This window comes from Garra rufa, chromosome 7 (genome assembly GCF_049309525.1).
Source record: "Garra rufa chromosome 7, GarRuf1.0, whole genome shotgun sequence".
Taxonomy (NCBI): domain Eukaryota; kingdom Metazoa; phylum Chordata; class Actinopteri; order Cypriniformes; family Cyprinidae; genus Garra; species Garra rufa.
In genome coordinates, this window is record NC_133367.1 from 41,519,118 (window position 1) to 41,543,578 (window position 24,461).

At 36.1% G+C, this 24,461-nt stretch overlaps 2 protein-coding genes across 2 annotated transcripts in view; one reads left to right on the forward strand and one right to left on the reverse strand.

Moving 5' to 3' along the window:
* The window catches only part of LOC141338169 (E3 ubiquitin-protein ligase RNF123-like), a 201,681-nt gene that overhangs the window by 73,997 nt on the left and 103,223 nt on the right, over positions 1-24,461 (reverse strand). The window lies entirely within an intron of this gene.
* The window catches only part of LOC141338899 (E3 ubiquitin-protein ligase RNF123-like), an 89,936-nt gene that overhangs the window by 54,468 nt on the left and 11,007 nt on the right, over positions 1-24,461 (forward strand). Inside the window, exon 5 of the mRNA XM_073844513.1 lies at positions 18,190-18,317. Coding sequence (XP_073700614.1) covers positions 18,190-18,317 — 128 coding nt within the window. The remainder of the gene's footprint in view (positions 1-18,189; positions 18,318-24,461) is intronic.

Here is a 24,461-nt window from a genome sequence, read left to right on the forward strand (position 1 = left end):
GTAATTATGCATTTATTAGTAATTTATTACATATTTATTAATATTATTACAAAAATGGCGGATTTGGCTTTATGATTGGCCAGATCCCCTTAATCAAACTCCAGGCGAAGGGTCAATTGAGCAGCCAAGATTGGACAAAGTTTTGAAATAACTGGGTCTATAAATGACTGCAGTTAATGCCATGTGCTGCTCTTTTCACACATTTCTTTAAAAAAAAAATAATGATATCTATAAAGGTCTTTGTGTCATTTGGAGCAACCACTCATCATGTGGTGCAACCAATAATAGCAATAACTGTATTAAATTAAAAAAATAATTTATCTAATTTCTGTGGCTAACATGTGAATAACTGTTACAGTATGCTTAAGTGAATTATATTTTTTAAACATTTGCATAAGTTTTATGCAATTTACAGAAAAATAAGTCTGATAGCTACATTTAAGAAGGCAACTCTGAAATTATAGAACAAAAATATGAGATCATTTTTTACAAAAAGTAAAAAGAAATGCAAATACTTTGTTTCCAAACACTTGATTACTGAGAAGATCTAAAAAAAATGTTAAGCATGTTAAGAAATAATAGTGAATACGTTTTATTATAAATCATGGCCACACCAAATGACATTTTTTAAGGCTACGGCCGATTCATCTAGATGAACAAACACCAAAATCACTTAAATCACTTGTAAAATTTTAATATGAATTTATGTGTACACAACATTCTTTTTTTTAACAACTACAAAATACAGTACTTCAAAAATAGTCGAAAAGCTTAACATTGTGCCAGGTTTGATGTCAGTGACACCAAAAATGGTTCCTGGCTGTCTCATAACTGAACGCAATTCACCACGTTTGAATATCCTGTTCATTGTGTATTTAATATGGTTGAGTGCACGCTATAAACCTGACATTACTCATACTCATGAATTAAAGATAGTGGGTGTATCCGTGTCCTTGAATTAGTTTTTTCTGCGCCTGTAGAGAATCTTTATGTATGAATAAATGTCTTTATCTCGCTTATAGCATACATTTCCTTTATGTATGCGTGTGTGTGTCTTGGCGCCTGTGTTGTCTCTGCCCCTCGGTTATAGTTGCACAGGCTTTGAGTACTGTCAGGGTGCATTATCCTCCGAAACCACTGCTGTGGGCCACTGCCAAAGGTCTTCAAGTAGTCCTACACACACACACACTCGCACTCCTCTGGGTCCTTCTAATACAGTACACAACCCATTACTTCTCATCATCTTCGTCAGTTTCATATCTATAACTGATTACAGAGGCCCGCGTTTTCGACAGGTTTCTTGTCACTCTTCCCGAGGCCAAATATTTCACGGAGCGTTTAGCAAAGGCAGAGTCTAAGTTACTCACTGTCAAAAGTCTCCCGATATAACATTGTTCTGGAAAATTGGTTTCCTGGCTCTAAGCTTGCTCATTTTTCAAAAACAATACTCTGGAAGTGAAAGAAACATGCTGGAAGACAGGAAGAGGAACCCTAAGGTTAATAGCTTAGTCTCTCTCATATATGTTTCCAGACAACCATCAATTTGAGCCGGAAGTTGCTCTGCACCTTTCAAAAACTTTGACCCAAGAACCAGCGAAGCGTCTAACTGCTTATTATGGTGTCCCTGCTGACGTCTTTACCGCGCTCTCTTCAGCATGACATATCCATCTGCTTTCAGAAACACCTTAGAAAGCACTTTCAAACTGCTGCGAGCACCATAAAGTTTTAGACGGCCCCAGAGTGTTACTCTTCCCAAGAGTGTTCTGAAGATTGGCATGGTGATACCATTTATCGCCCTTCAACAGTTAGTTAATATTTTTTGAAGATAAGAGGTGATAAAATATGACTCATGGGAAATGCCATGGCTTCTGACATGTTGTTTAATGGAAGCAGTCCTCAGCGCTTGATAGATGCTGTACAAGGTGTTTTTGTGATGGTAAAAGACCTCAGGGGTCTGCTGATGTATTCAAGACAGACAGATATTTGCTTCTCAATGGCTGGGTGGTCGATCATTGAGGACAAACAAAGTGATGTGCCATGGATGTGCCCCAGAAAAGCTTTGTTTTGTTGGGAACGAGTCTATTGCGGCTAAGAAGTTCCCACTTACGAGTTTGGAAATGGCTATTATGATTTGACGTGTTCATTCCGACACTGCATTGTTCTGCTCCTACTAAAGAATAACTTTCACACCATTGTGTGTATTTAAGTACCGTGTACTTTAACGTGTATTTTAAGTACCTAGCACAAAAGCGATAATGGCATACTTTGGGATACCGATGGATTCGACCACCTCTCATTGTTTTCCACATAATTCTGTGGTGATTACTCACATTTGCACTTACATTCGTCTTTTTCCGACAGTTTTTTTACTCCGAGTCAACCAGGACAAAGCGCCAAGGGGCTTCTACGCACTTGGGAAATATCACTTCATCTGCACATCTCTTTTGATCTCCAGCAATTAGATGGAATGTCGCCTTATTGTCGAGACGCTGCGTGAATTCAGCTCAATCTGCAATCTAAGATGGCTTTCGGAGCGTGCAAAAAGCCGAACTGCAGCCAGACAATTCATAAACACAAAAAGAAAATTGAGGGAGGCTGTTGTGCCATACTCCACAAACGTTCGAGACAGATTTCATGCGGAGGAACAAACCGAAGGAGAAAGATTTGAAACATTGCCTCTAAATTGCCTCTTTTGTTGTCTGCTTTCTCATTCCTGAGTGTAATAAAGCAGTGTGCTGCTGTCAGAGCAGGGTTCATGTACTATTATATGAATGTCTGTTTTGTGTGGTGTTGCTTATTTGTTTACATTTTGTGTGGATGTATGTAGCAGGTTCTTTTAGAATACATTCAGATCAGTGTCACAGTTCATCAGTCCCTATACGTTGAATTGAGTGTACCGTGAAGATGAAAACCCATAAATAAAGAATATGTGGGTCGGAGACGTGTCCTAGAGGATAGCGTACATGCTCTGACATGTTTCATGGTAGTCTCAGTCTCAGACGCCTACAGTCTGTTCACTGACCGTCTCAAACATATTACTCACAAGAATGCAAGAGCTTCTAAAATAATCAGTTTCAATCTGATTGACTTGATTACGCATCTTCTAGGACTCTTTTGGCTGCACCAGTCTGCCTGGAGACGAAGCTGTGTTTATAAGACATTGGGATGATACAGAGCTTTTACAATGAGTGCTTTTGACACTAATTATTGGATTTGCCAGTGATTTGCCAGCCAGTTATCTGCGTTAATGGCGCCAAATCATATTTTGACCACATACTTCCGTTTACAGAATGAAGAATAGCTAATAATACTGTAGGTTATATTCCGTTGTCTCTAATCATCATTATGTTGTTTGTCTCTCATTTGCAAAACTACTACTACTACTTCTAGTACTACTAATACAAGCTATAGATTTATCGTTGTATAATGTGTTAAAGGCACAATATGTAAGATGTTTGAATAAAATATCCAAAAAACAGTAGAACAGACCCATTGCGTCGCCTGCCAATGACGCCATACACCCTTGATCTTCCGGTTTTATTTTGTAGAAAACATGGAAACCCCCAAAACACTTTAATGTGTTATGCATTTATTAGACAGATGATGAATGCACAGAATAGCATTATAACAGAACTTTCAACTCACTCAAATGTGTCTAGATAAATCAGCATCACTTTTCCCTGCATACGCATGACCTAAAGGAGTGTAAGTGCACGACTGTGGCATTATAAAAGCTCTGCTGCATTCGAGCCATGTATCGCACTCGCTCAATCATGGCGTCATCAAACTATGCCTTTGTTTCATTGTTTGTTTTGAATATGCGTCCTCTAGCAGCAAAAACGTACATATTGTGCCTTTAAAAGGACATAAAACTTTAGTTAATGGCGCAACACTATCTCACGACCAATTTGTACGTATTTCACAAGGTGGCTAATTCGTACAAATCTCACTCGTATGATTTTGTACGTTTTCTGTCAGGGGTAGGTTTAGGTGCGGGGTTAGGTGTTAGGTTAGATGGAAATGCCAAGATGCGCATAAATTTTAAAAGTGCACATACATTTCAGTATGTAAACCTTTTTTTCTGATAAGATTCAATGTGCATAAACTATGATAGAAACACATTTACAGAATAAAAGAAAAAAAAAAAAGTCATGTGACTTTGCATGATGGGATGTGATAATGTGACTAACCAGCAGACCGATCTCATTTCACAGCATCAGAAATGTTGTTTTGGTCATTCTGAAATGCCTGAGCAAAGTCTGTCATCAAAGTTTTTCTGTATATCTGTCTTACACGACTGCATTCCCAAACAGCAGGCATCCGCCTCCGAAAGCAGTGACCGCTTTTATGTTTCATCTGCTCACTCTGAGGTGCAAGTAATATGAAAATCATTATATTCAGTGGCTTCTCTGACATTTCTTAGTGATATTTAGTGGCAGTTTATCAGAAGTGACAATTTTGTTCTCTTTGGCTTATTGGATGAAAACGTTGCTTTATTTGCAAATGTTTTATGCAATATTTAAGTTTTGTGCAAGTTAAATTTGCATATTTGGATGGAAACATAGCTATTGATATAAGCAATATCACCCTCGTAGCCATGCAATATTGGCACACTGTATATCAGCAAAACAAATTATATCTCATGTTTAACTATTATAGAGACATCAGAGCCAGCTGTAAATTCCAAAAGTCTGGCCGAGGTAAGGCTGCTCTTGGCGGGTTCATGAGCACTAATGGTGACGCCTTGGAGCTCACATCTCCGAAAAAGTCGAAGCAAATTTTTAAATAGACAGTATCAGTAACAAGTATATATATATATATATATATATATATATATATATATATATATATATATATATATATATATATATATATATATATTAGAGGTGGGCATAGATTAATTTTTTTAATCTAGATTAATCTAGATTAATTTTGGAATTAATCTAGATTAATCTAGATTAATATGGCTAATTTGAATTCTGCTGAAGGCATTCAGAATATGTGTGCTACCCAAATAATGACTAAAAGTAAGTCTTTGAGAACGGGTTTCTCAAGCCAGGTGGCGCATTAGACCAGGGGCCCATCTCCTGTTTCCAAAATGCATCACAAACTGCTTGACAATTGCATTTACAACACAATTAACTATACAAACTTGTGTAACCAACTATTCCCACACTGCATGTAGCCTACTTCTGAGTAAAAGGCTGTGCGACGTGCGCGTTGCAGATTAATACACAGATGCGCAAGGGCATGGATATTAGTGGTGCAACGGATCACAAAACTCACGATTCGGATCACATCATGGATTTGGAGTCACAGATCGGATCATTTTTCGGATCAGCAAAAAACAAAACAAAAAAGTTTGTTTTTTACTAATTACTGAATGCTTACTTTAAGTAGGCTACTTCTAATCCACAACAAACACTACTAGCTGAACTAATAAAGTCAGTAACAAAACAAGAACAATTACACAAATATCAAGTGTAAATGAATACAACATAAAGTTACTAATAAAATCAATAACCCTAGAATTCAGGTGCGGAAATTTAATAATTAATTGTAAAATAACTAGTGCTTCTCACTGCAGGTATTTATAGGATGCTGTCTCTTTAAGGCATAATGCACGTACCGACTACTGGCACGCATCTCTTTCTCAGCTGTTTCGGTTCACTGAAGACATAACCGACTGTGTTTACCAGAATACCAAAACGGGTATTAAGACATGACTTTGTATGTGTGTTTCCGTTCAAATAGAAGTTAAAGAGGAATTAATCTGTGTGAATCGCGTCTCTCTCTCTCTCTCTCTCTCTCTCTCTCTCTCTCTCTCTCTCTCTGTGTGCGTGCTCTCTTCAGGTGTGTGCGTCGGCGTGCTTGTTCCCTTTTTAAATTGTTTGAATTGATAAATTGGCAAGACAAAACATGTGCCAATTATAAACTTTTACTCTATGATGGTTAAATTTAACAGTTAATCCGCGAATCACATGCGTGCCGTACCGGTTTGGTCCGTACGGATCACGGATCATCATACACTCAATTCGGCTAGGTATACGTCATCCGCGCTAAAATATCAAGGTGAAAGTCATCACAGCTTACGTAGTTTAGACCCAGCTCCCAACCCAACTTTGAGAATAGATTAACGGCGATATTTTTTTTATCGCCCGATAAGAGTCTCACGTTAACGCAGCACATATATATATATATATATATATATATATATATATATATATAAACTCAGCAAAAAAAGAAACGTCCCTTTTTCAGGACTGTGTATTTCAACAACAATGTTGTAAAAATCCAAATAACTTTACAGATCTTCATTGTAAAGGGTTTAAACAATGTTTTCCATGCAGGTTCAATTAACCATAATCAATTAATTAACATGCACCTGTGGAATGGTCAACAGCTTACAAAAATTAGGCATTTAAGGTCACAGTTCTAAAAACGCAGGACACTAAAGAGACTTGTCTACCGACTGTGAAAAACACCCAAAGAAAGATGCCCAGGGTCCCTGCTCATCTGCGTGAACGTGCATTAGGCATGCTGCAGGGAGGCATGAGGACTGCTGATGTGGCTAGGGCAATAAATTGCCATGTCCGCACTGTGAGACGCCTAAGACAGCACTACAGGGAGACAGGAAGGACAGCTGATCATCCTGTTGGATCGCAGGGTGAGGGCTAAGGCCATTCCCCCTAGAAATGTCCAGGAACTTGCAAGTGCCTTGGTAGAAGAGTGGGGTAACATCTCACAGCAAGAACTGACAAATCTGGTCCAGTCCATGAGGAGGAGATGCACTGCAGTACTTCAAGCAGCTGGTGGCCACACCAGATACTGACTGGTACTTTTAATTTTGAGCCTCCCTTCATTCAGGGACACATTATTCTATTTCTGTTAGTCACACGTCTGTGAAACATTTTATATGTGTATATATATATATATATATATATATATATATATATCTTATGGTGTTGACTCTTTTAGGGTTCATACAAATATTTACACATTAAGTTTACTGAAAGTAAAAACAGTTGAAAGTCAGAGGACGTTTCTTTTTTTGCTGAGTTTATATTAGGGGTGTTCAAAGCAGCCGGTATTTGTATCTGTATTTGTTGAGGGGGGAAAAGTATTTGTATTTGTATTCGAGTAAAATTCAAAATAGGCGTAAAAATAATGAGTGACGGGAAGCTATGCTAAGGTTAACTATCCTATAGCCTACATCTTGCTGTCTGCAAAAGACAGCAAGAACTTAAACGTACCATATAAGGGGCCGTTCACATGTCGCGCCTAAAAACGCGTGGAAAATGCTAGGTGCGCCACTTTCTCCAACTCGCTACCATTATGAGTGCGCATACCGCGCATCTACATTTGAAATAACGAACTTGAGCGCGCAAAAGATGCTACATTTGAACGGCCCCTAATGGAATAATCTCCCGATCAAACTCCCCTTCCCGAAAGTTATAAACTGCCTCCAGAACCCAGTTAAGGTACAAAAATCTATTCAACAAAAATAGTGATGCAGTGAAGTCTTTTTTCGCTCAGCCGAGTCTTCTCTGTTGCTGTGTGTGAATGTCACTCACTCATGCGGGCCGGGCATGCACTGCGGTCTCATGAGGAAACACAGCTTTTTGATATAAAGTTTTTCTTGTTCCCGAATACAAATATTTTTTAAAGTATTTGTTCGAAATAAGTATTTGTAAAAAACACGCTATTTGTGCCTTTCCGAATACCGTATTCGGGTTCGGCTCCACCCCTAATATATATATATATATATATATATATATATATATATATATATATATGTGTGTGTGTGTATTTGATCACTGGAGTCATTTTTTTTTATATTTGGCAGAAGCCTTTGTTAACAATTACAGAGGTCAAACAGTTCCTGTAGTTCTTCACCAGGTTTGCACACACTGCAGGAGGGATTTTGGCCCACTCCTCCATACAGATCTTCTCTAGATCTGTCAGGTTTCGGGGCTGTCGTTGAGCAACACGGAGTTTCAGCTCCCTCCAAAGATTTTCTATTGGATTTAGGTCTGGAGACTGGCTAGGCCACTCCAGAACCTTGATATGCTTCTTACGGAGCCACTCCTTGGTTTTCCTGGCTGTGTGCTTTGGGTCATTGTCATGTTGGAAGACCCAGCCACGACCCATCTTTAACCCTCCGGGGTCTGAGGGTGTTTTGGGGCCCTGAAGAAGTTTTGACATGCCCTGACATTTGTGCTTTTTTCAGTATCTTAAAAACATATTAATGGCTAAAGTCTGATTACATTGTAATCAGCACATATTCATTTACATTCTCATTTATATTCACAGTACATTCTCACCTAAAAAAAAAAAAAAAATATATAGTGGATTGGGGAGTCTGCCATCACACTCGCTGTAAGAGATACTGCAAACGAAGTAAAAACAAACGGTGAAAGGTTGGACTTCTGATATCACTAGAATATTGCACTCCTCTATACAGAGTCCTACTTTTTTCACTATTTATTGAAAAACTCTACACTTTCTCTTTAATTTTCACCCTTTAGTTTGTATTGCAACCATACGGGCCCTTTCACCCAAGGGCCCCTTGTCAGCGCTGCGACCAGTCCTAATTATCTAACAGCATGCCAAGTGTAGTTTGAGTGGATGCGGACATGTTTTTGAAGGATGTGAGGGAATCGTGAGCCGTGTGTGTAGTGATGGTAGCTGTTCCAAAAGCCTCCCCCACGCTCATCTGTCAGCCCCGCTGTGCTTGGGAGAAGCAGGATTGAAGTAGAGTCTCAGAGAGGGGCCAGTGAGTCAGTGTCTGTCTGTTGGGGGCCACAGATGCCACAAATAGCCTCTCCTGTTTACAGGCTTGTGCTCTCAGAGAGACACCTGCTGTCGCACAGGGATGTTTTACAACCCGATTTAATTTTTTAATGGGTCAATATTCTTATAAATATAAATAAATACAATCCCACATTTTTATATAAGTACATCCACCCAAAATCTTTTTATTTTTATTTTTTTTTATATACAAATGCCCAAATTTATTTATGTATTTATTTATTTATTTATTTATTTATTTATTGGATGGCTTAAGAATGAGAAAATTAACAGCAATTTTTTTTTTTTTTTTTTTTGTTGAACTGTTCCATTGAGACTAATACTTTTTGTCTTTGTCGACTAATTTTATTTAGACAAGCTGTGTTTCCAGATTTCTGACATTTCATACAGCAGCACTAGGAGGTTTCACTGTTTGTATTACTCCTCACAACATCTGTTTTCACAAACATAGAAATCCAAAAGTAGTTCAAAGCTTTGAAACAAAGCTGTTTTTGTTGGTAGGAGTGATCATAAACAAAATAGCTTGCAGTGTTGTGTCTGAAATGTCACTTAACAGACAGCGTTTTGTTTATAGAACAGTTCACGGGTTTTAATAACTAGTAGATGTCTTTGATCTAGTTCTGTCACTAAGTGACATTGTGAGTCATTTACATACAGTAAGGTAAACAGTGACTCGCCCACTTTTTCACTGGTAGAAAAAATAAGCAGCTGTGAAGCTCTAGTACTAAGTAAAAGCAATTAAGTAATGGTTTTAAGTAAGTTTAAAACAATTAAATCCAATTTATTCAGTCGTCTATAGAGTAGTTTTATCAAAACCACTGTTGATGGCCTTACGTGTAGGTTAGATGGTTTCTCTGGGTTTGATTAGGATATGGTTTGACATTTTTTGTTGTTGTTTGGATTTAGTAGTTTTTGTTTGGTTTTTGGTTTCCTTGACTTGGTTTTGTTGGTTAAATGTTGCTTTGGGGGTTGCTTGGTTTTGTGTTTTTTCTTTTGTTTTTGTTTGGCTTTGTTTTTTTAGTTTTGTTTAGGCTTGAACTTGTTTTGTTTTTGTTTTGTGTTTTTGTATGGGTTTGGTTAGGATTTAGTGTGACTTCTTTTTTTTGGGGGGGGGGGGGGGGGGGTTATATTTGGTTGGGTTTTGGTTTGCTTGGCTTTGTTTTGTTTGAATGTTACTTTGTGTTTTTTTTTCTTAGTTTTTTTTTTGGTTCACGGTTTGGGTTTTGTTTTGTTTTTCTCTTGCGTTTGCTTGGCTTGGTTTTACCCTTTTTTGTGTGTTTTCGTCTGGGTTTGGTTAGGATTTTGTTTGACGTTCTTTTGAATTTGTTTGGATTTAGTTTTTTTGTTTTCTTTAGATTTTGGTTGGGTTTTTGTTTCATTGACTTGGTTTTGTTGGTTAAATGTTGCTTTTTGTTTTGTTATTTTTGTTTGGTCTTGGCTTGGTTTTGTGTTTTTGTTTGTGTTCTGTTTTGTTTTTGTTTGGCTTTGTTTTTTAAGCTTTGTTTAGGCTTTGTTTAAACTGGTTTTGTTTTTGTTTTGTGTTTTCGTCTGGGTTTGGTTAGGATTTTGTTTGGATTTAGTTTTTTTGTTTTGTTTTTGGTTTCATTGACTTGGTTTTGTTTGTTAAATGTTGCTTTGTGTTTTTGTTTTGTTATTTTAGTTTTTTTACTTGCTTTTGTTTGGGATTTGTTTATATTTTGCTTAACCTGGTTTTGTGATTTTGTTTGGGTTTTATTTGTGTTTTTGTTTGTGTTTGTTTTTTAAGCTTTGTTTAGGATGGTTTTGTTTTTGTCTGGGTTTGGTTAGGATTTTGTTTGACGTTTTGTTTTTGTTTAAATTAAGTATTTTTTATTTGGTTTAGGGCTGCACGATTAATCGAACGATGTTGTGAGGCGCGTTTAGTCAATGAAGCCGGTACTTTGATTAGTAGTAATTTGATTAGTCGAATTCGATTTTCAGCGCGATTTGGCGTGGCTTGTCAGTGATTTAAGGCTGTGTGTATTAACTGCCACTCCAGCTGAACGCACGTGATGGGGATTTACTACTAATCAAAGTACCGGCTTCATTGACTAAACGCGCCTCACAACATCGTTCGATTAATCGTTGCAGCCCTAATTTGGTTTGTGTTTTGTTTAAATTATGCTTTGTGGTTTTCTTGTTTTTTTTTCTTGTTTTCTTGTTTTTTTCTGCTTTTGGCTTATTTTTTGTTAAAGTTTTGTTTGGGTTTTGTTTTTGCATTTGTTTGGGTTTTGGTTTTCTTGGCTTGATTGTACATGTTTTGTTTGAGGTCCTTGTTTTGCACGTGATTAGCATTTTTTGTTTTTAGTTTTGTAAAACTTTCCCACACTTTACTGGTTTGGCTTTGTTTGCCCTCTGTATTTATTTGCATGTCTTTGAATTGCAGCCAGGAGAGCTGAATTACAATCTTGCAGTGTTGTTTTTTTGTAGGCTCTTACATTAGGTCACATCAGATCAAATAGTTGTCGCCAATTTTTTGCCGACTAATCGTTTCAGCCCTAATGCAAAACTAAAGCTACTGTATTTTTTACTAGTCACTGTAGTTTTTACTTATGCACAAATAGTACCATTAAATAATAATGAGTTCAGTGCAAAAACAATGTACACTTTTTATAATTTTTTATTGTTATCTATGTGTCTGTGTTAATTTTGGTGATGGAAAAACGAAAAATGAGTGTTTAAAAGGCCGCCGGCACAGTCGCTCTCAGAGCGCAGCAGGAGGCTGCCAGGTGCGGGTTGTGTGGGCACTGATCTTGTGTGTGATTTCATTTGTTTACTAGACCTCTGTTGTTTGAGCGTTTTTGCCCGTCCAGCCCTGTCATTGTGTGTGTGTGCTGTATTGCTAACTTAGCATGACAGCCAGTCGCGTCTTGTAAACACGGCAGCCAGCTGGGTGTGTTTGTATGCGGGCACAAACATATTTGCTCAAGTGTTTGTCTCCCGGCACAGACGTCCTAAAGGTTTGCTCTTGTGTCTGTACATCTGCAAAGGATTAAGTTCCACCATTTCTGAAACACCATTTCTGCCACAACAACCAACATTTTAGAGCATAGGGGTCAGGTAAAGAGCAAAGATGTGCAAACATTATTATATTATATTATATTATATTATATTATATTATATTATATTATATTATATTATATTATATTATATTATATTATATTATTTTATATTATATTATATTATTATGGCACAGCCTTCTCCATTCTCCCTGATTCACACAGATTTTCAGCTGAAAGAAAACTTTTTTTGTCTCTTTTTTAAATATTTCATTCTTTGTTTTGGTTTTTGGTTTGCTTGGCTTTGATCTGGGTTTGGTTAGGATTTTGTTTGAGATTTGTTTTGTTTTGTTTGGATGTAGTTTTTTTGTGATTTGTTTTCTTTTGGTTTAGTTTAAATTCAGTTTTTGATTGGGCTTATTTTTTGTTTGATTTATTTGAGTTTTTTGTTTGTTTGCTTTTGTTTGGGTTTTTGGTTTGCTTGGCTTGGTTTTGTGTCTTTGTTTTGTTTTTTGTTTTTTTGTTTTTTAGTTTGTTTTGGCTTGAACTGTATTTGTTTTGTTTTTGTCATGTTTTTTTTTTTGTTGTTGTTTTTTGTGTTTTGTCTTTGGTTGGGATTTGCTTGGTTTTGTTTAAATGTTGCTTTGTGTTTTTTTTGTTGTTCTTTGTTTGGCTTTTATTTGGCTTGTTTTTCATTTAAGCTTTGTTTGAGGTTTTTTTTTGCTATTGCTTTTGTTTGGGTCTTGGTTTGCTTTGCTTTGGTTTTGTTTCACTTTGTTTTTTGAGTTTTGTTTTGACAAGGACTGGTTTTGTTTAGTTTTGTCTGGGTTTGGTTGGTTTCTGTTTTTGATTGGGCTTATTTTTTGTTTGATTTATTTGAGTTTTTTGTTTGTTTGCTTTTGTTTGGGTTTTTGGTTTGCTTGGCTTGGTTTTGTGTCTTTGTTTTTGTTTGTTTGTTTTTAGTTTATTTTGGCTTGAACTGGATTTGTTTTGTTTTTGTCATGTTTTTTTTTTGTGTTTTTGTGTTTTGTTTTTGGTTGGGATTTGCTTGGTTTTGTTTAAATGTTGCTTTGTGTTTTTTGTGTTCTTTGTTTGGCTTTTATTTGGCTTGTTTTTTGCTTAAGCTTTGTTTGAGGTTTTTTTTGCTATTGCTTTTGTTTGGGTTTTGGTTTGCTTTGCTTTGGTTTTGTTTCACTTAGTTTTTTTGAGTTTTGTTTTGATAAGGACTGGTTTTGTTTTGTTTTGTCTGGGTTTTTTTGGTTTCTGTTTTTGATTGGGCTTTGTTTTGCTTGGCTTGGTTTTGTTTAAATGTTGCTTTGTGTTTTTTTTTGTTTTGTTTTTTTGTTCAATTTAATTTAGTTTTTTGTTTGTTTGTTTGGCTTGGTGTTGTGTTTGTTTTTTGAGTTTTGTTTTGGCCTGGACTGGGTTTGTTTTGTTTTTGTCATGTTTTTGTCTCTGTTTGGTTAGGGTTTAGTTTTAGACATTTTTGTTTTGTTTGGAATTGTTTTGTGTGTGTTTTGTTTTGTTTTTTTGATTTGCTTTTATTTGGCTTATTTGTTGTTTAAGTTTGTTTGATTTTTTTTTTTTGCTTTTGTTTTGGTTTGCTTTGTTTTTTGTTTCACTTTGTTTTGTTTTGACTGGTTTTGTTTTGAGTTTGTTTTGTGTTTTTGCCTGAGTTTGGTTAGGATTTTAAGATTTTGTTTTGTTTTAGATGTAGTTTTTTTGTTTGTTTTGGTTTAGTTTGTATTCTGTTTATTTGAATTGGTTTTGTTTAAATGTTGCTTTGTGGGTTGTTGTTTTTTGATTAGCTTTTCTTTTGATTATTTTTTGTCTAAGATTTGTTTGAGTTTAGTTTTTTGTTTGCTTTTGTTTGGGTTTTGTTTGTTTGGCTTGGTTTTGTGTTTGTTTTTGTTTGTTTGTTTTAGTGTTGTTTTGACTTTGATTTAGTTTTTTTGTGTGTGTTTGGTTTGGATTTAATTTGAGATTTGTGTTTGAATTTAGTTGTGTGTGTGTGTGTGTGTGTGTGTGTGTGTGTGTGTGTGTGTGTGTGTGTGTGTGTGTGTGTTTAGTTTTGGTTTCCTTTGCTTGGTTTTGTTTATATTTATTTATAGCTTTAATTTCATTTTGTTTCTAATTTCTAAATCAGTTTATGTTAGTACAGGAATCTCTACTGTCTTTACGGGTCCCAAAAACCCTCTGCTGTTCTGCAGACTTCAGTTCCAGCCCAAAACACCTACCTGTAATTATCAGGTAACTCTGAACACTCTGGTTGATTATCTGGTTTAGGTGTGTTTGATCGTGGTTGGAGCTGAAATCTGCAGGACGGTATCTCTCCAGGAACAGGATTGAAGACCTCAGTCTTAGTATTCTGAAAATATTTTATACTTCATATTATTTATTTAGATCTGACTCGGTTGTAAACCTTTATTCCCTCAAAACATGTCCTCTGGACTGCAGGAGTCAGAGTCCATTGTTACTCTACCTGCTCTGTTGCTTTTGTGTGTCTCTTGTCTATGTACCTGTAGATGCTGCTCACTTTCAAACCAATCATTTCACCCACACAAACAATGGAGAGAAGAAACTCCATAGTGCATTATTAAAGGAAGTCATTTTTCCTTTGCTTGCATCATGAGGAACTGTATGTTGAGTGGGTGCATGCGGTCGGAAAAACACATGAAAGATTGATCAGTGAGGGTTAGATGTATACAGCAGGTGCGCCGGGGTGGCGGGAAAGCTCTGCTTGGGTTTTAATGCACAGCCGTTAGGGCTGAAACTCCATAAATCATCTGCCAGTGGTCCCTTTTTTCTGCGGGATATGGACAAAGCAACAGGACTGTTTGCAGAAGCCTGCCAAGTGTTGTATAGATCATCTAACGTCTTGTCTTCATCTATTGTGTCCAGATGTGCAAATAGGGTTTATTTCCATCTGAAGAAGCAAGATGTGTTTATTTGCACATGAGTTGTGTGTGACAGGAATGGCTCTGTTTTCTTACAACCTGACAGCTGTGCTCCAATGAACAATGTGTGCGAGTCTTTCTCTCCCACTGTCATTTTTAGTAATGTTTGCTAAGTCAGGCTTAACTTTTACTACTTAGAGTTAGATATTTATTAAAAGTGACCTTCTGTCAGAGCCATATATTTGTGGGCAGTGCTCTGACATATGGTTAAAAGCACCTAGGGCATCCAGAGTTCAAGTCCTGACTTTTCTGATCCACTGTAAAAAAAAAAAAAGTTTAGCTTTGACTATCAGGGATGTATGTATGCAGAAATTGCATGACTTTTTTATTTCCGTAATGTGTGATATAACGAGTGCTGATGACGGTGCTGAATATCAGCAAGTTTTGTTCGCTGTGGCTGTCATGAGTGGCAGATTCTGTTATGGAGCAGCGGTGTTCCCTCCTGCACAACTCTCATCCATCTATCACAAAATAAAAAAAACATACAAATGTAGCCCCACTGGCAGTTTTGTACGGAAGCCAGTTTCCGCCAGTGAATACAAAATAAAAAATGCTTGTTGTGACAAGTTATAAAGTCAAAATTGCAAGATATAAACTCAATTGCAAGTTTTTAAGTCAGAACTGTGAGATATAAACTCTGTGAAACTCTGTGAACATAATCTGTTCTTTGTGAACAAGACACATCTTTTTTTTTCTCCTCAGAACTGGACTTTATAACTTACAGTTGTGAGTTTATATCTTATAATTCTAAGAAAAAAAGTCAGAATGTAGAGATGTAAACAAAAAAAAAGTCTTTCTCGCAATTCTGACTTTATAACTCAGAATTGTGAGTTTATATCCCGCAATTCTGACTTCATATCTCTCAAATTCTGAGAAAAAAAGTCAGAATTGCAAGATATAAACTTGCAATTGCGAGAAAAGAATTCAGAATTATGAGATAAAAAGTCAGAATTGCGATCTATAAAGTCAGATTTGCAAGATATAAACTCGTAATTGCAAGTTATTAAGTTACAATTGTGAGATATAAACTCATATCTGTTATACATATCTGTTTTCTGTGAACAAGACACTTGTCTTTTTTTCTCCTCAGAACTGGACTTTATAACTTGCAATTGCGAGCTTATGTGTCACAATTCTGAGAGAAAAGGTCAGAATTGAGTTTAAATCTCGTAATTCAGATTTTATATCCCACAATTCTGACTTTATATCTCACAATTCTTACTTTATATCTCACAATTCTTACTTTATATCTCACAATTCTGACTATAACTTGCATAAAAACTTGCAATTGCGAGAAAAAAAGTCAGAATTGTGAGATAAAAACTCTGTGAGCATCTATTCTCTGTGAACAATACACTTTTTTCTCCTCCTCAGAACTGGACTTTAATTGCGAGTTTATATCTCACAATTCTGAGAGAAGAAAAGTCAGAATTGCAAGATATAAACTCACAATTGCGAGTTATAAAGTTAGAATTGTGAAATATAAACTCTGAACATATTTGTTCTCTGTGTACAAGACACATTCTTTTTATTTTCTCCTTAGAACTGGACTTTATAAATCATAATTGTGAGATACAAATTTTATTAAGTGGCTGAAACATGCTTCTAAAAGAAAAAGGAGACAGTGAGGAGTAATAAAATTTACTTAAGTGATTAGTTCACTCCTGAAATTGCGAGTTATAAAGTCAGAATTGTGAGATGTAAACTCTGTGAACATATCAGACTTTATAACTTGCAATTGCGAGTTTATGTCTCACAATTCTGAGAAGAAAAACTCAGAATTGCAAGGTTATATGATGCAATTCTGAGTAAAAAAAGTATTTTTTTATTCAGTGGCAGAAACTCTTTCATAGTTTGGTCTTTCTAAAACAAAGAGGAGACAGTGAGGATTGGGAACATTTACCTAAATGATTAGTTCACTCCTTAATTAAAATTTCCTGAAAGTTTACTTAGCCCCATGCCAACCAAGATGTTCATGTCTTTCTTTCTTCATCTTTAGTCAAAAAGACTACCTGGTCTCATGACAAAAACGTACCTGAGGGCACTTTTTCGCGAGACGTGAAATACTTACAATAAGTACATATCAATGCAGTTTCCAAAAAATGAAGACTAGAGGCAGTAAAACAGAGTTTGATAAAGCACAATTTCCACACAATTAGTTAAAGAATATTATATTATGACTTAAAAACAATTTTAAAGGAACCGTATGTAGGATTGTGGCCAAAACTGGTACTGCAATCACTTTCAAAATACTGTAGAACGGTGTATCCCCTCCCGCTCCCCCCTGACTCCAGGTTGCCATCTAAACTGCAGGATCCAGCAGGATAGTAGGCTGCTACAAGGAGCTACTAATGGCAAGTGACGAGTCCTACACAGTGTTTTTTTTTTTTCTTCTTCTTCTGTTAATTATGTTTATGCTTCACGAGAGATGTTTTGCGAAGTAATTATGTATCGCAAAAATTTAATGGCGATTAGCCAAATATTTCATAAAGATGTACTGTAATACCACATTTCAGTCGGAACACAGATTGTTTTCATAACGTTACCCTGCTAGTGGTGCGATATAAAGCTTTTTATGAACGCATTTAGCACGGGCGACCGTGGAAAATCCACTGTGTACGGAAGCAAAGTTAGCCAAACATATATGAATCTTACCTGTCCAGGAGAAAATAAGCAACGTTGGCGTCTGTCTTCAAATTCTTCTCCGTTTTCAGCCGTCTCCATCTTCCAAAGGCATATCCTATACAAATCCTTGTTTTATTTCAGACTTTGTCACAACGTATTTCGGATTCATAACGAGGTCTTTTAGATTTCGTAGCGTTATACATGTTTTATCCAACACTTCGTAGCTGCAGCTGTAACTAGAGCAGAGCTGGCAACCCGGATGACGAAACTCTACTGACTTCGTGATTGGTAGACAGCTGGAGGGTGGAGCCTCAGACCAAAACACAAAATGACAACAATAACATCAGTTGTGGGCTGCAACTGTCACTTTTAAATGACAATATCCTGGCCAGACCACTGTTGTCAGTGATATAAGTATTTGAAATGAACATGATTTCTTAATGTCTAGTGACATGTCAGGGCCATTTTATGATTAACTGAAATAAATTTCTTACATACGGTTCCTTTAATATGCTAGGAAATTTAAAAACTGATGTTTTTGTATGTTAGCATGCCATATCCAGCTTCATATCTATGGGTTTTCATAGACTGTAGGTTTGTTCAGTAGCTCACGCAGTACGTAGATGTACTTGAGAGGTGAAGAGCTCTGGTTCGCATCTCAAATTTTAATTTAACCCTGTTTTTTTAGATCCAGTTCACATGACACTTTAGCAACTACACAGCAACACCCTGCTAACCGCCTGCAACAACCTAAACATCCTCATTCTTTGCTCTTGCAGGAACTCAAGGGCTGCGACTGTGCTGTTGTCGGATCCTTGCTTCCAGCTTCGCTCCATCCAGTACCTGCTCGGAGAAGGAGACGCCGGAGCCGCCAGCGCCGACCGCAAACACTTCTCTCTGCACGCATGTAAGCCCGGGACTAAACACATGCCCTCATACCCATCCTGCTGCTGTTAGACAAGAGTAGCTCACTTACACATAATCAGCGAGATGTTAAATTTAGGCGTCATTGTATTTGTTGCATTGCATACTTTGATAAGGTCTAAATATACTCCTATTTCTTAGAATAGCCTTCCATATCCAGTGACGTGAAAGTGATTGTGTTCTTAAAATACCTCCTGCTCCGCCAATTCAGCTCAGCTCTGATTTCGAACACTAAGATCAGATCCATCCAGTGATGGAAATGCGTTATAATTATAATCTGCTATAACTGGCCTCTACTTACAGTGTGTATATATATATATATATATATATATATATATATATATATATATATATATATATATATATATATATATATATATATATATATATATATATATATATATATATATATATATATACATTCATTCATTCATTCATTCATTCATTCATTCGCTTGCTTGCTTACTTGCTTACTTGCTTACCCTAATTTGTTTATTTATTAGCCCTAATTACCATACTTACAATTATGGCTTATAGTAATTTCAGAATTAATGATGCTATTAATCACATATCAGTATTTGGTGAGAAAGGCCTTAAATGAAAATCATGTCCTAAAATACGATAATTAAAGACATTTTAATTTATAGATTTTTTTTTTATAATTATACAAAAATGCAGTATATAGTGTATATAATAAGTGTGTATATATATTCTTTTTTTGAAGAATCTGCATTGAAGTAGCTATGAAACTGACTTCAGGAAATCCTCTTCCAAATATACTGCAGTGCGAATCGATTCGTCCAGCACTGAAGCTCAGGCCGGCTTTAACTATACAGCCCCTTCACCCTAATCCACCACCGCCGCTTTACTGTAAAAGGCCTTGATTAATTATTTACACTAAGTGGATGCATTTCCATCTTCACTGTGCCCACACTTCTAAACTGCTCTGCTTGAGGAGAGCGTTGGGCATAACAACCAGCTCTTTAGGCATTTAAGAACAACACTGAGAGCTTGTTTACAGCATTTGAAAGAAGAGCCTTTCTGATACTCCATAACACTCTCCAAAAACAAGAGTTACAAGAGTTTAGAGTCTCTTAATATATGCAGTCTATAATTATTTATGGTCCTGAAGTTCAAATCAGACACTATTAAATTACTCCTGTGTGCCACAAAACTTGATTAGAAACTTTATCATGAAACTCGTTTAGAAAAAGTGATGGCCAAAAAATGTTAAAATTATCACAATAATAAATATAGCTGCAATCAGCGACTATTCAAGCGCTTTAAGGCATTTAAGCACATATGAAAAACACATGACGTATTATTTAGCAAGTCTGTAGCCACCTAAATCAGTAATTTAAAAATAAAATTTTTTGGCAAATCCATGTAATTTACCATAGAAATATGATTTCTTTTTTTCAATTATTGACTGTTATAGGTCCAATCACCATGAAATTTTGTGTGCTTTTTAAAATCATCTTATTTAGTTTATTTAGTTTCATGAAGTTTTGAGTTTTCATTTTGGATTTATAGGCTTTTTGGTATAGTTACTGTATCCCTTTTGTAAATGGCCCTGTTATAGCTACCCAAAGGGTGAAGTTCAACCTTGTTTTAATAATTATTGACCTAGAGAGTCCAGAGAATTGTACTGCAGTGGTTTTATTGAGGTTGACCAAAAACTTAGGACTAGTGCGCAAAAGTAGTTTTTTTACATACTTGAAAATAGTTAATGAATGATTTGATTTGACAGCAGTGGTTCTTGAGGCAAAGTTCTTGAGGTAAAGTCACCCTCATACATATATATATGTTTACCTGTTATAACACCACTAAGTATAACACCACCTGTTATAACACCACTTGTATTGGGACCTCAGCTCTTATGTATGTGTTCCAAATTTGGTGAAAACATCTCTTTCCATTCAAGAGTTGTCCCTTACGGATGTTTTGGGATCCCGTTGTGATGGTTAGTTGACAGTTTAACTCACCAGAGAATTTTTCTGCACTGGGTTGGTTCTGATCAGGTCCAAAATCTAGGACTAGTTCGCAAATGTAGGTTTTTTTGAAAATTTTGAACCTGACAGTTTAGGAATTATGAACGATTTTTACTTTTGACCACTGTAGTGTCACCTTCAGGCCATTTGGGTTGAGCTTTAGTGGCGTTGTAGACGGTGTGCTACCATCCTTCCAAGTGTCAAGTCTTTACGACTAATGGTTTGGTCTGCATGATCAGTTTTACGTAGAGATTGCTGATCATTTGCCATTCTAACAATTGATATTAAATTAAATAACTGGGGTTCAGCATCTAATTATTTTATACTGCCAACAAAACCATGAATATAAAATAAAAATGCAGTCACTTTGTACTACAACAAACCACCTTAAGTGGCCAACAGTTTGCATCTTAACCCTTAAATGCATACCTCGAGTCTTTAGCAACCCGGGACATCATTTGCTACCCTCTACCACCTTCATTTTTTAAAAGTTATACATCAACATTCTTTTATACGGTCGCTAGTATGTTTTTTCTGCGCAAAAATATTAAAATATCTGATGACTCAATACATGCAATTCCTCGAGGTGGAACTGTTTAATAGGCAATAATGATATGATGTTTCACTCATAATTACCGCAGGCATAACAGAAGAAATCATCAGCAAAAATTTAACTGGTTTGAATGGCTTTACTGCAGAGCAATTACTGTATGCCATAAAATATGGTCACCGTCATTTAATAGTGGATGTGATGAATAAGCTGCCAGCGACCAAACTATTGATTTTGACGTCATTGACAACAGTAGTTTTGCAAATATAGTCGAGATCGCAAATATGAGCCAGATGCTGAATATACTGTGGAAGTGTGTTCTGAGGATGACAGTGATGCTAAAATCATCTGCTCAAATTAAACCCTTCTAAGTTTAAAAAGGTAATGGAGTATGCTTTGTTTTATCCTTCTGTAAAGGTTCTTAAAATATCAAGAGAGTTTTTTTTTGCTATTGCAGCAGTTAGAGATCCATTCGTGCTGGATATATAGGTCTGGGTCACTACAGACGAAACATTCATGCATTTAAGGGTTAAAAGTACAGGCACTTCAGGGAAATTTCAGCAAAATTTAATGGACAATTGTCAATAGTGTAGCGATGTAGCTTTTAAACGATTTGCATACCAACTTGATCCTGTTGCAAAAATTTTCACCAATTCCTATTGAAATAACTGGATTTTGTGAAATATGTCAAACAACAATAAATTTGGCCGCACCTTAATGATGTTACAGAGAATGTGTTTGGATTCATCAACGTAAATGTAAGTCAGAATATAAATAAGTGAAGTAGAATATATAGATATAAATCTGATTATATAAAAAAGTAAGTCAGAATATATAGTTATAAATCTGAATATATAAATATAAATCAGAATATAAAGAAGTAGATCTGAATATGTAAATGTAAATTAGAACATAGTTGTAACTCTGACTATATAGTAATAAATCTGAATATAAGTGCAAATATATATGATTATAAATTGAATATTTAAATGCAAGTTTAATATGTAAAGAAGTAAATCAGAATATATAAATGTAAATCCGAATATATAGCTATAAATTGGAATATTAAACGTAAATCTGAATATATAAAAGTAAATCTGAATATATAGTTATAAATCTGAATATATCAAGGTAAATCAGAATATGTAAATGTAACATTTTGTGGACAATTTTTAATAATGTAGCGATGTAACTTTTAAACAGTTTGCATACCAGCTTGACCCTGTCGCAAAATCTTTTACCAATTGTGTGAATTCCTGTTGAAATGACTGGATTTTCTGAAAATTTGTCAAACAGTAATAGTAAATTTGGCCACACCTTTATATGATGTTACTGAGAACTTCTCACTTGGCAAGCAATGAGAATCAGTTTGGAATCAATGAATTGCAAGTCACAAAATTCACAGATTGTAGGTGAGCAAAAATCAAATTTCCAAGTTTCCACACACAGGTTGATTTTGCTCTTCATTGTTGTCCTGTATCATCTCAAACTCTTCGTTCAGCCCAGTTTTCTTCACACTGCCTGCTCCGCTCAGCTCTGCTGGCCAGCGTGGTGTGAATCTACAGGCTTACGAGGAAGAAGCTGGTCTCTTTGGTAGTCATGGAGACCGAGGGTCGCCATGGACACCACGTCCAGCCTCAGTTCCTGTCTGTCTCTGCTTTCACAGACGGCCCGCTCCTCCCCACCTCCTCTGTTTTTCCACCACTAAACTGGGTCATTGCTATCAGACTCCATTCCTGAGATCAGATTGATTAGGAATTGTCCTTGGGCCTTTTTCAACCTGTTGACTCAAGGGACGCATTACGGGCCCGCCAACATCTGAACCCAGTTGAGCAGCGTGGCGAGGTTTACCCAAGCGAACAGGGACACTCAAAGCCTCAGGACTTGTTTTTAGGAAGCGTCATTAGATGTAATTGGGTTACACATCTGTGGCTTTGTCGAGGTTTCAGGCTAAAACAAGAGACACAGATTTGAGAATAGCTACTACTATGATACTGTTTTAGCAGTGTTGAGAATATATACTTAGCATGGTGTTCATATTTTTATATCATTAAGGTTGATAATATAATAGCAATTTTTCAGGGTTTCTTTGGGGCGTTAAAAAGCATTTAAAGCCATTAAATGGATTTAGCGAAAATTAAGGCCTTAAATGGCATTAAAAGGCATTAAATTTTTTTCTACAGGCATTGAAAAAAAAACAGTTTTGTTAATTTCCTCATACTGATGCGAAATATGCCATAACACCACCCAGCTGTGTTTCGTTACTGAACGACTTAGCGGTTTTGAATGAATCATTTGAGTCAGTGATTCAGTGATTGGTTCATAAAGACAGGCACGTGCTTGATTCTTGAATGAATCAGCCGTCTGAATGAATTGATTGAACTAATGACTCAAATGATCACTCATTAACACCTACTAGCGATTTTAGGTCATTGCACAGAAATTTCCGTATTTTATCGATTTTTTTTTTTTTTCATATTTGTCGTCCTTTCCTTTTTCCAGTTTTTTTATGACAGATGAAAGTTTCGGAGGCAGTGTGTAAATTTTATTTTTATATTTTTATTTTTTCACATAAATTTTATACAAAAATTTTGGACTTGCAAATACCCTTACTCTCATATTTTTAAAGTATCATTGCATTTTTCATATTTGTAAATTAAAAATGATTTTAAAAAGCTCATAACATTTATTCATGCAGTTGTAATTTTGACATAGAAGTAGGGCTGCACGATATTGGTAAAAAAATACATTGCGATATATTTTTTTCCTGTGATATATATTGCGATGTGTACAAATTCATTTATGTTCATCAGGAGTTTTGAACTGCTTTAAAATCAAATAATAATTCAAGAATAATTGGGGTAATTTTGTAAGCATTTTCAAAGAATAAAAAAAATTAAAAGTATAATCAAAACCCTGAAATAAAATACTTTTTAAAGCTTATTTTGGGTTGTTTCATAAACAGTTTGACTCAACTTATTCACTGTCAATTCAGGCAAATCAAGGCTCTAATATGTTATGAAATTAATAATGAATGTTGCTTTTACCCTGATGAAAGGGAAATCAGCTTCTTCCTTTCACGAAAAACATTAAAAGCTTAGCCAAGATGGAGGAACAGCTGATCATAGCTGTTACAGGGATAACATTGTTTAGCAGCAGAGCTCTTGCAAGCGATTTTTAGTTTTGGAAATCCATTTATCCTTTGCTGAAACTTGGTTGCTTAGCAACGGCAGACACCACTGGAGCACAAGCTACAGAGCGCTTTGGAAAGAAAGAGAAAGTGGCGTACCTAGCGTTTTCCACGCGTTTTTAGGCGTGACATGTGAACGGCCCCTTAAATGGTCAAACAAATTCGTAGTGTTTCCACGAGTTGTGGCAACAACTGCCAGGCACTCCCGACAAAGCACCTGTTTTTGGTCAGCAGCATCCTTTTTGTATCCAAAATACTTCCATATGACTGACGTTGCGTTTCTTTTTGCGACCAAATCTTCCATTTCGGCGCTTTTCTCCCGTCCCTCGCTCATTTCGCCATGCGCACGCAGAGACTGCATGCATGAAGTAGGTGAAGCAAAGTGTGCTTTGTAGT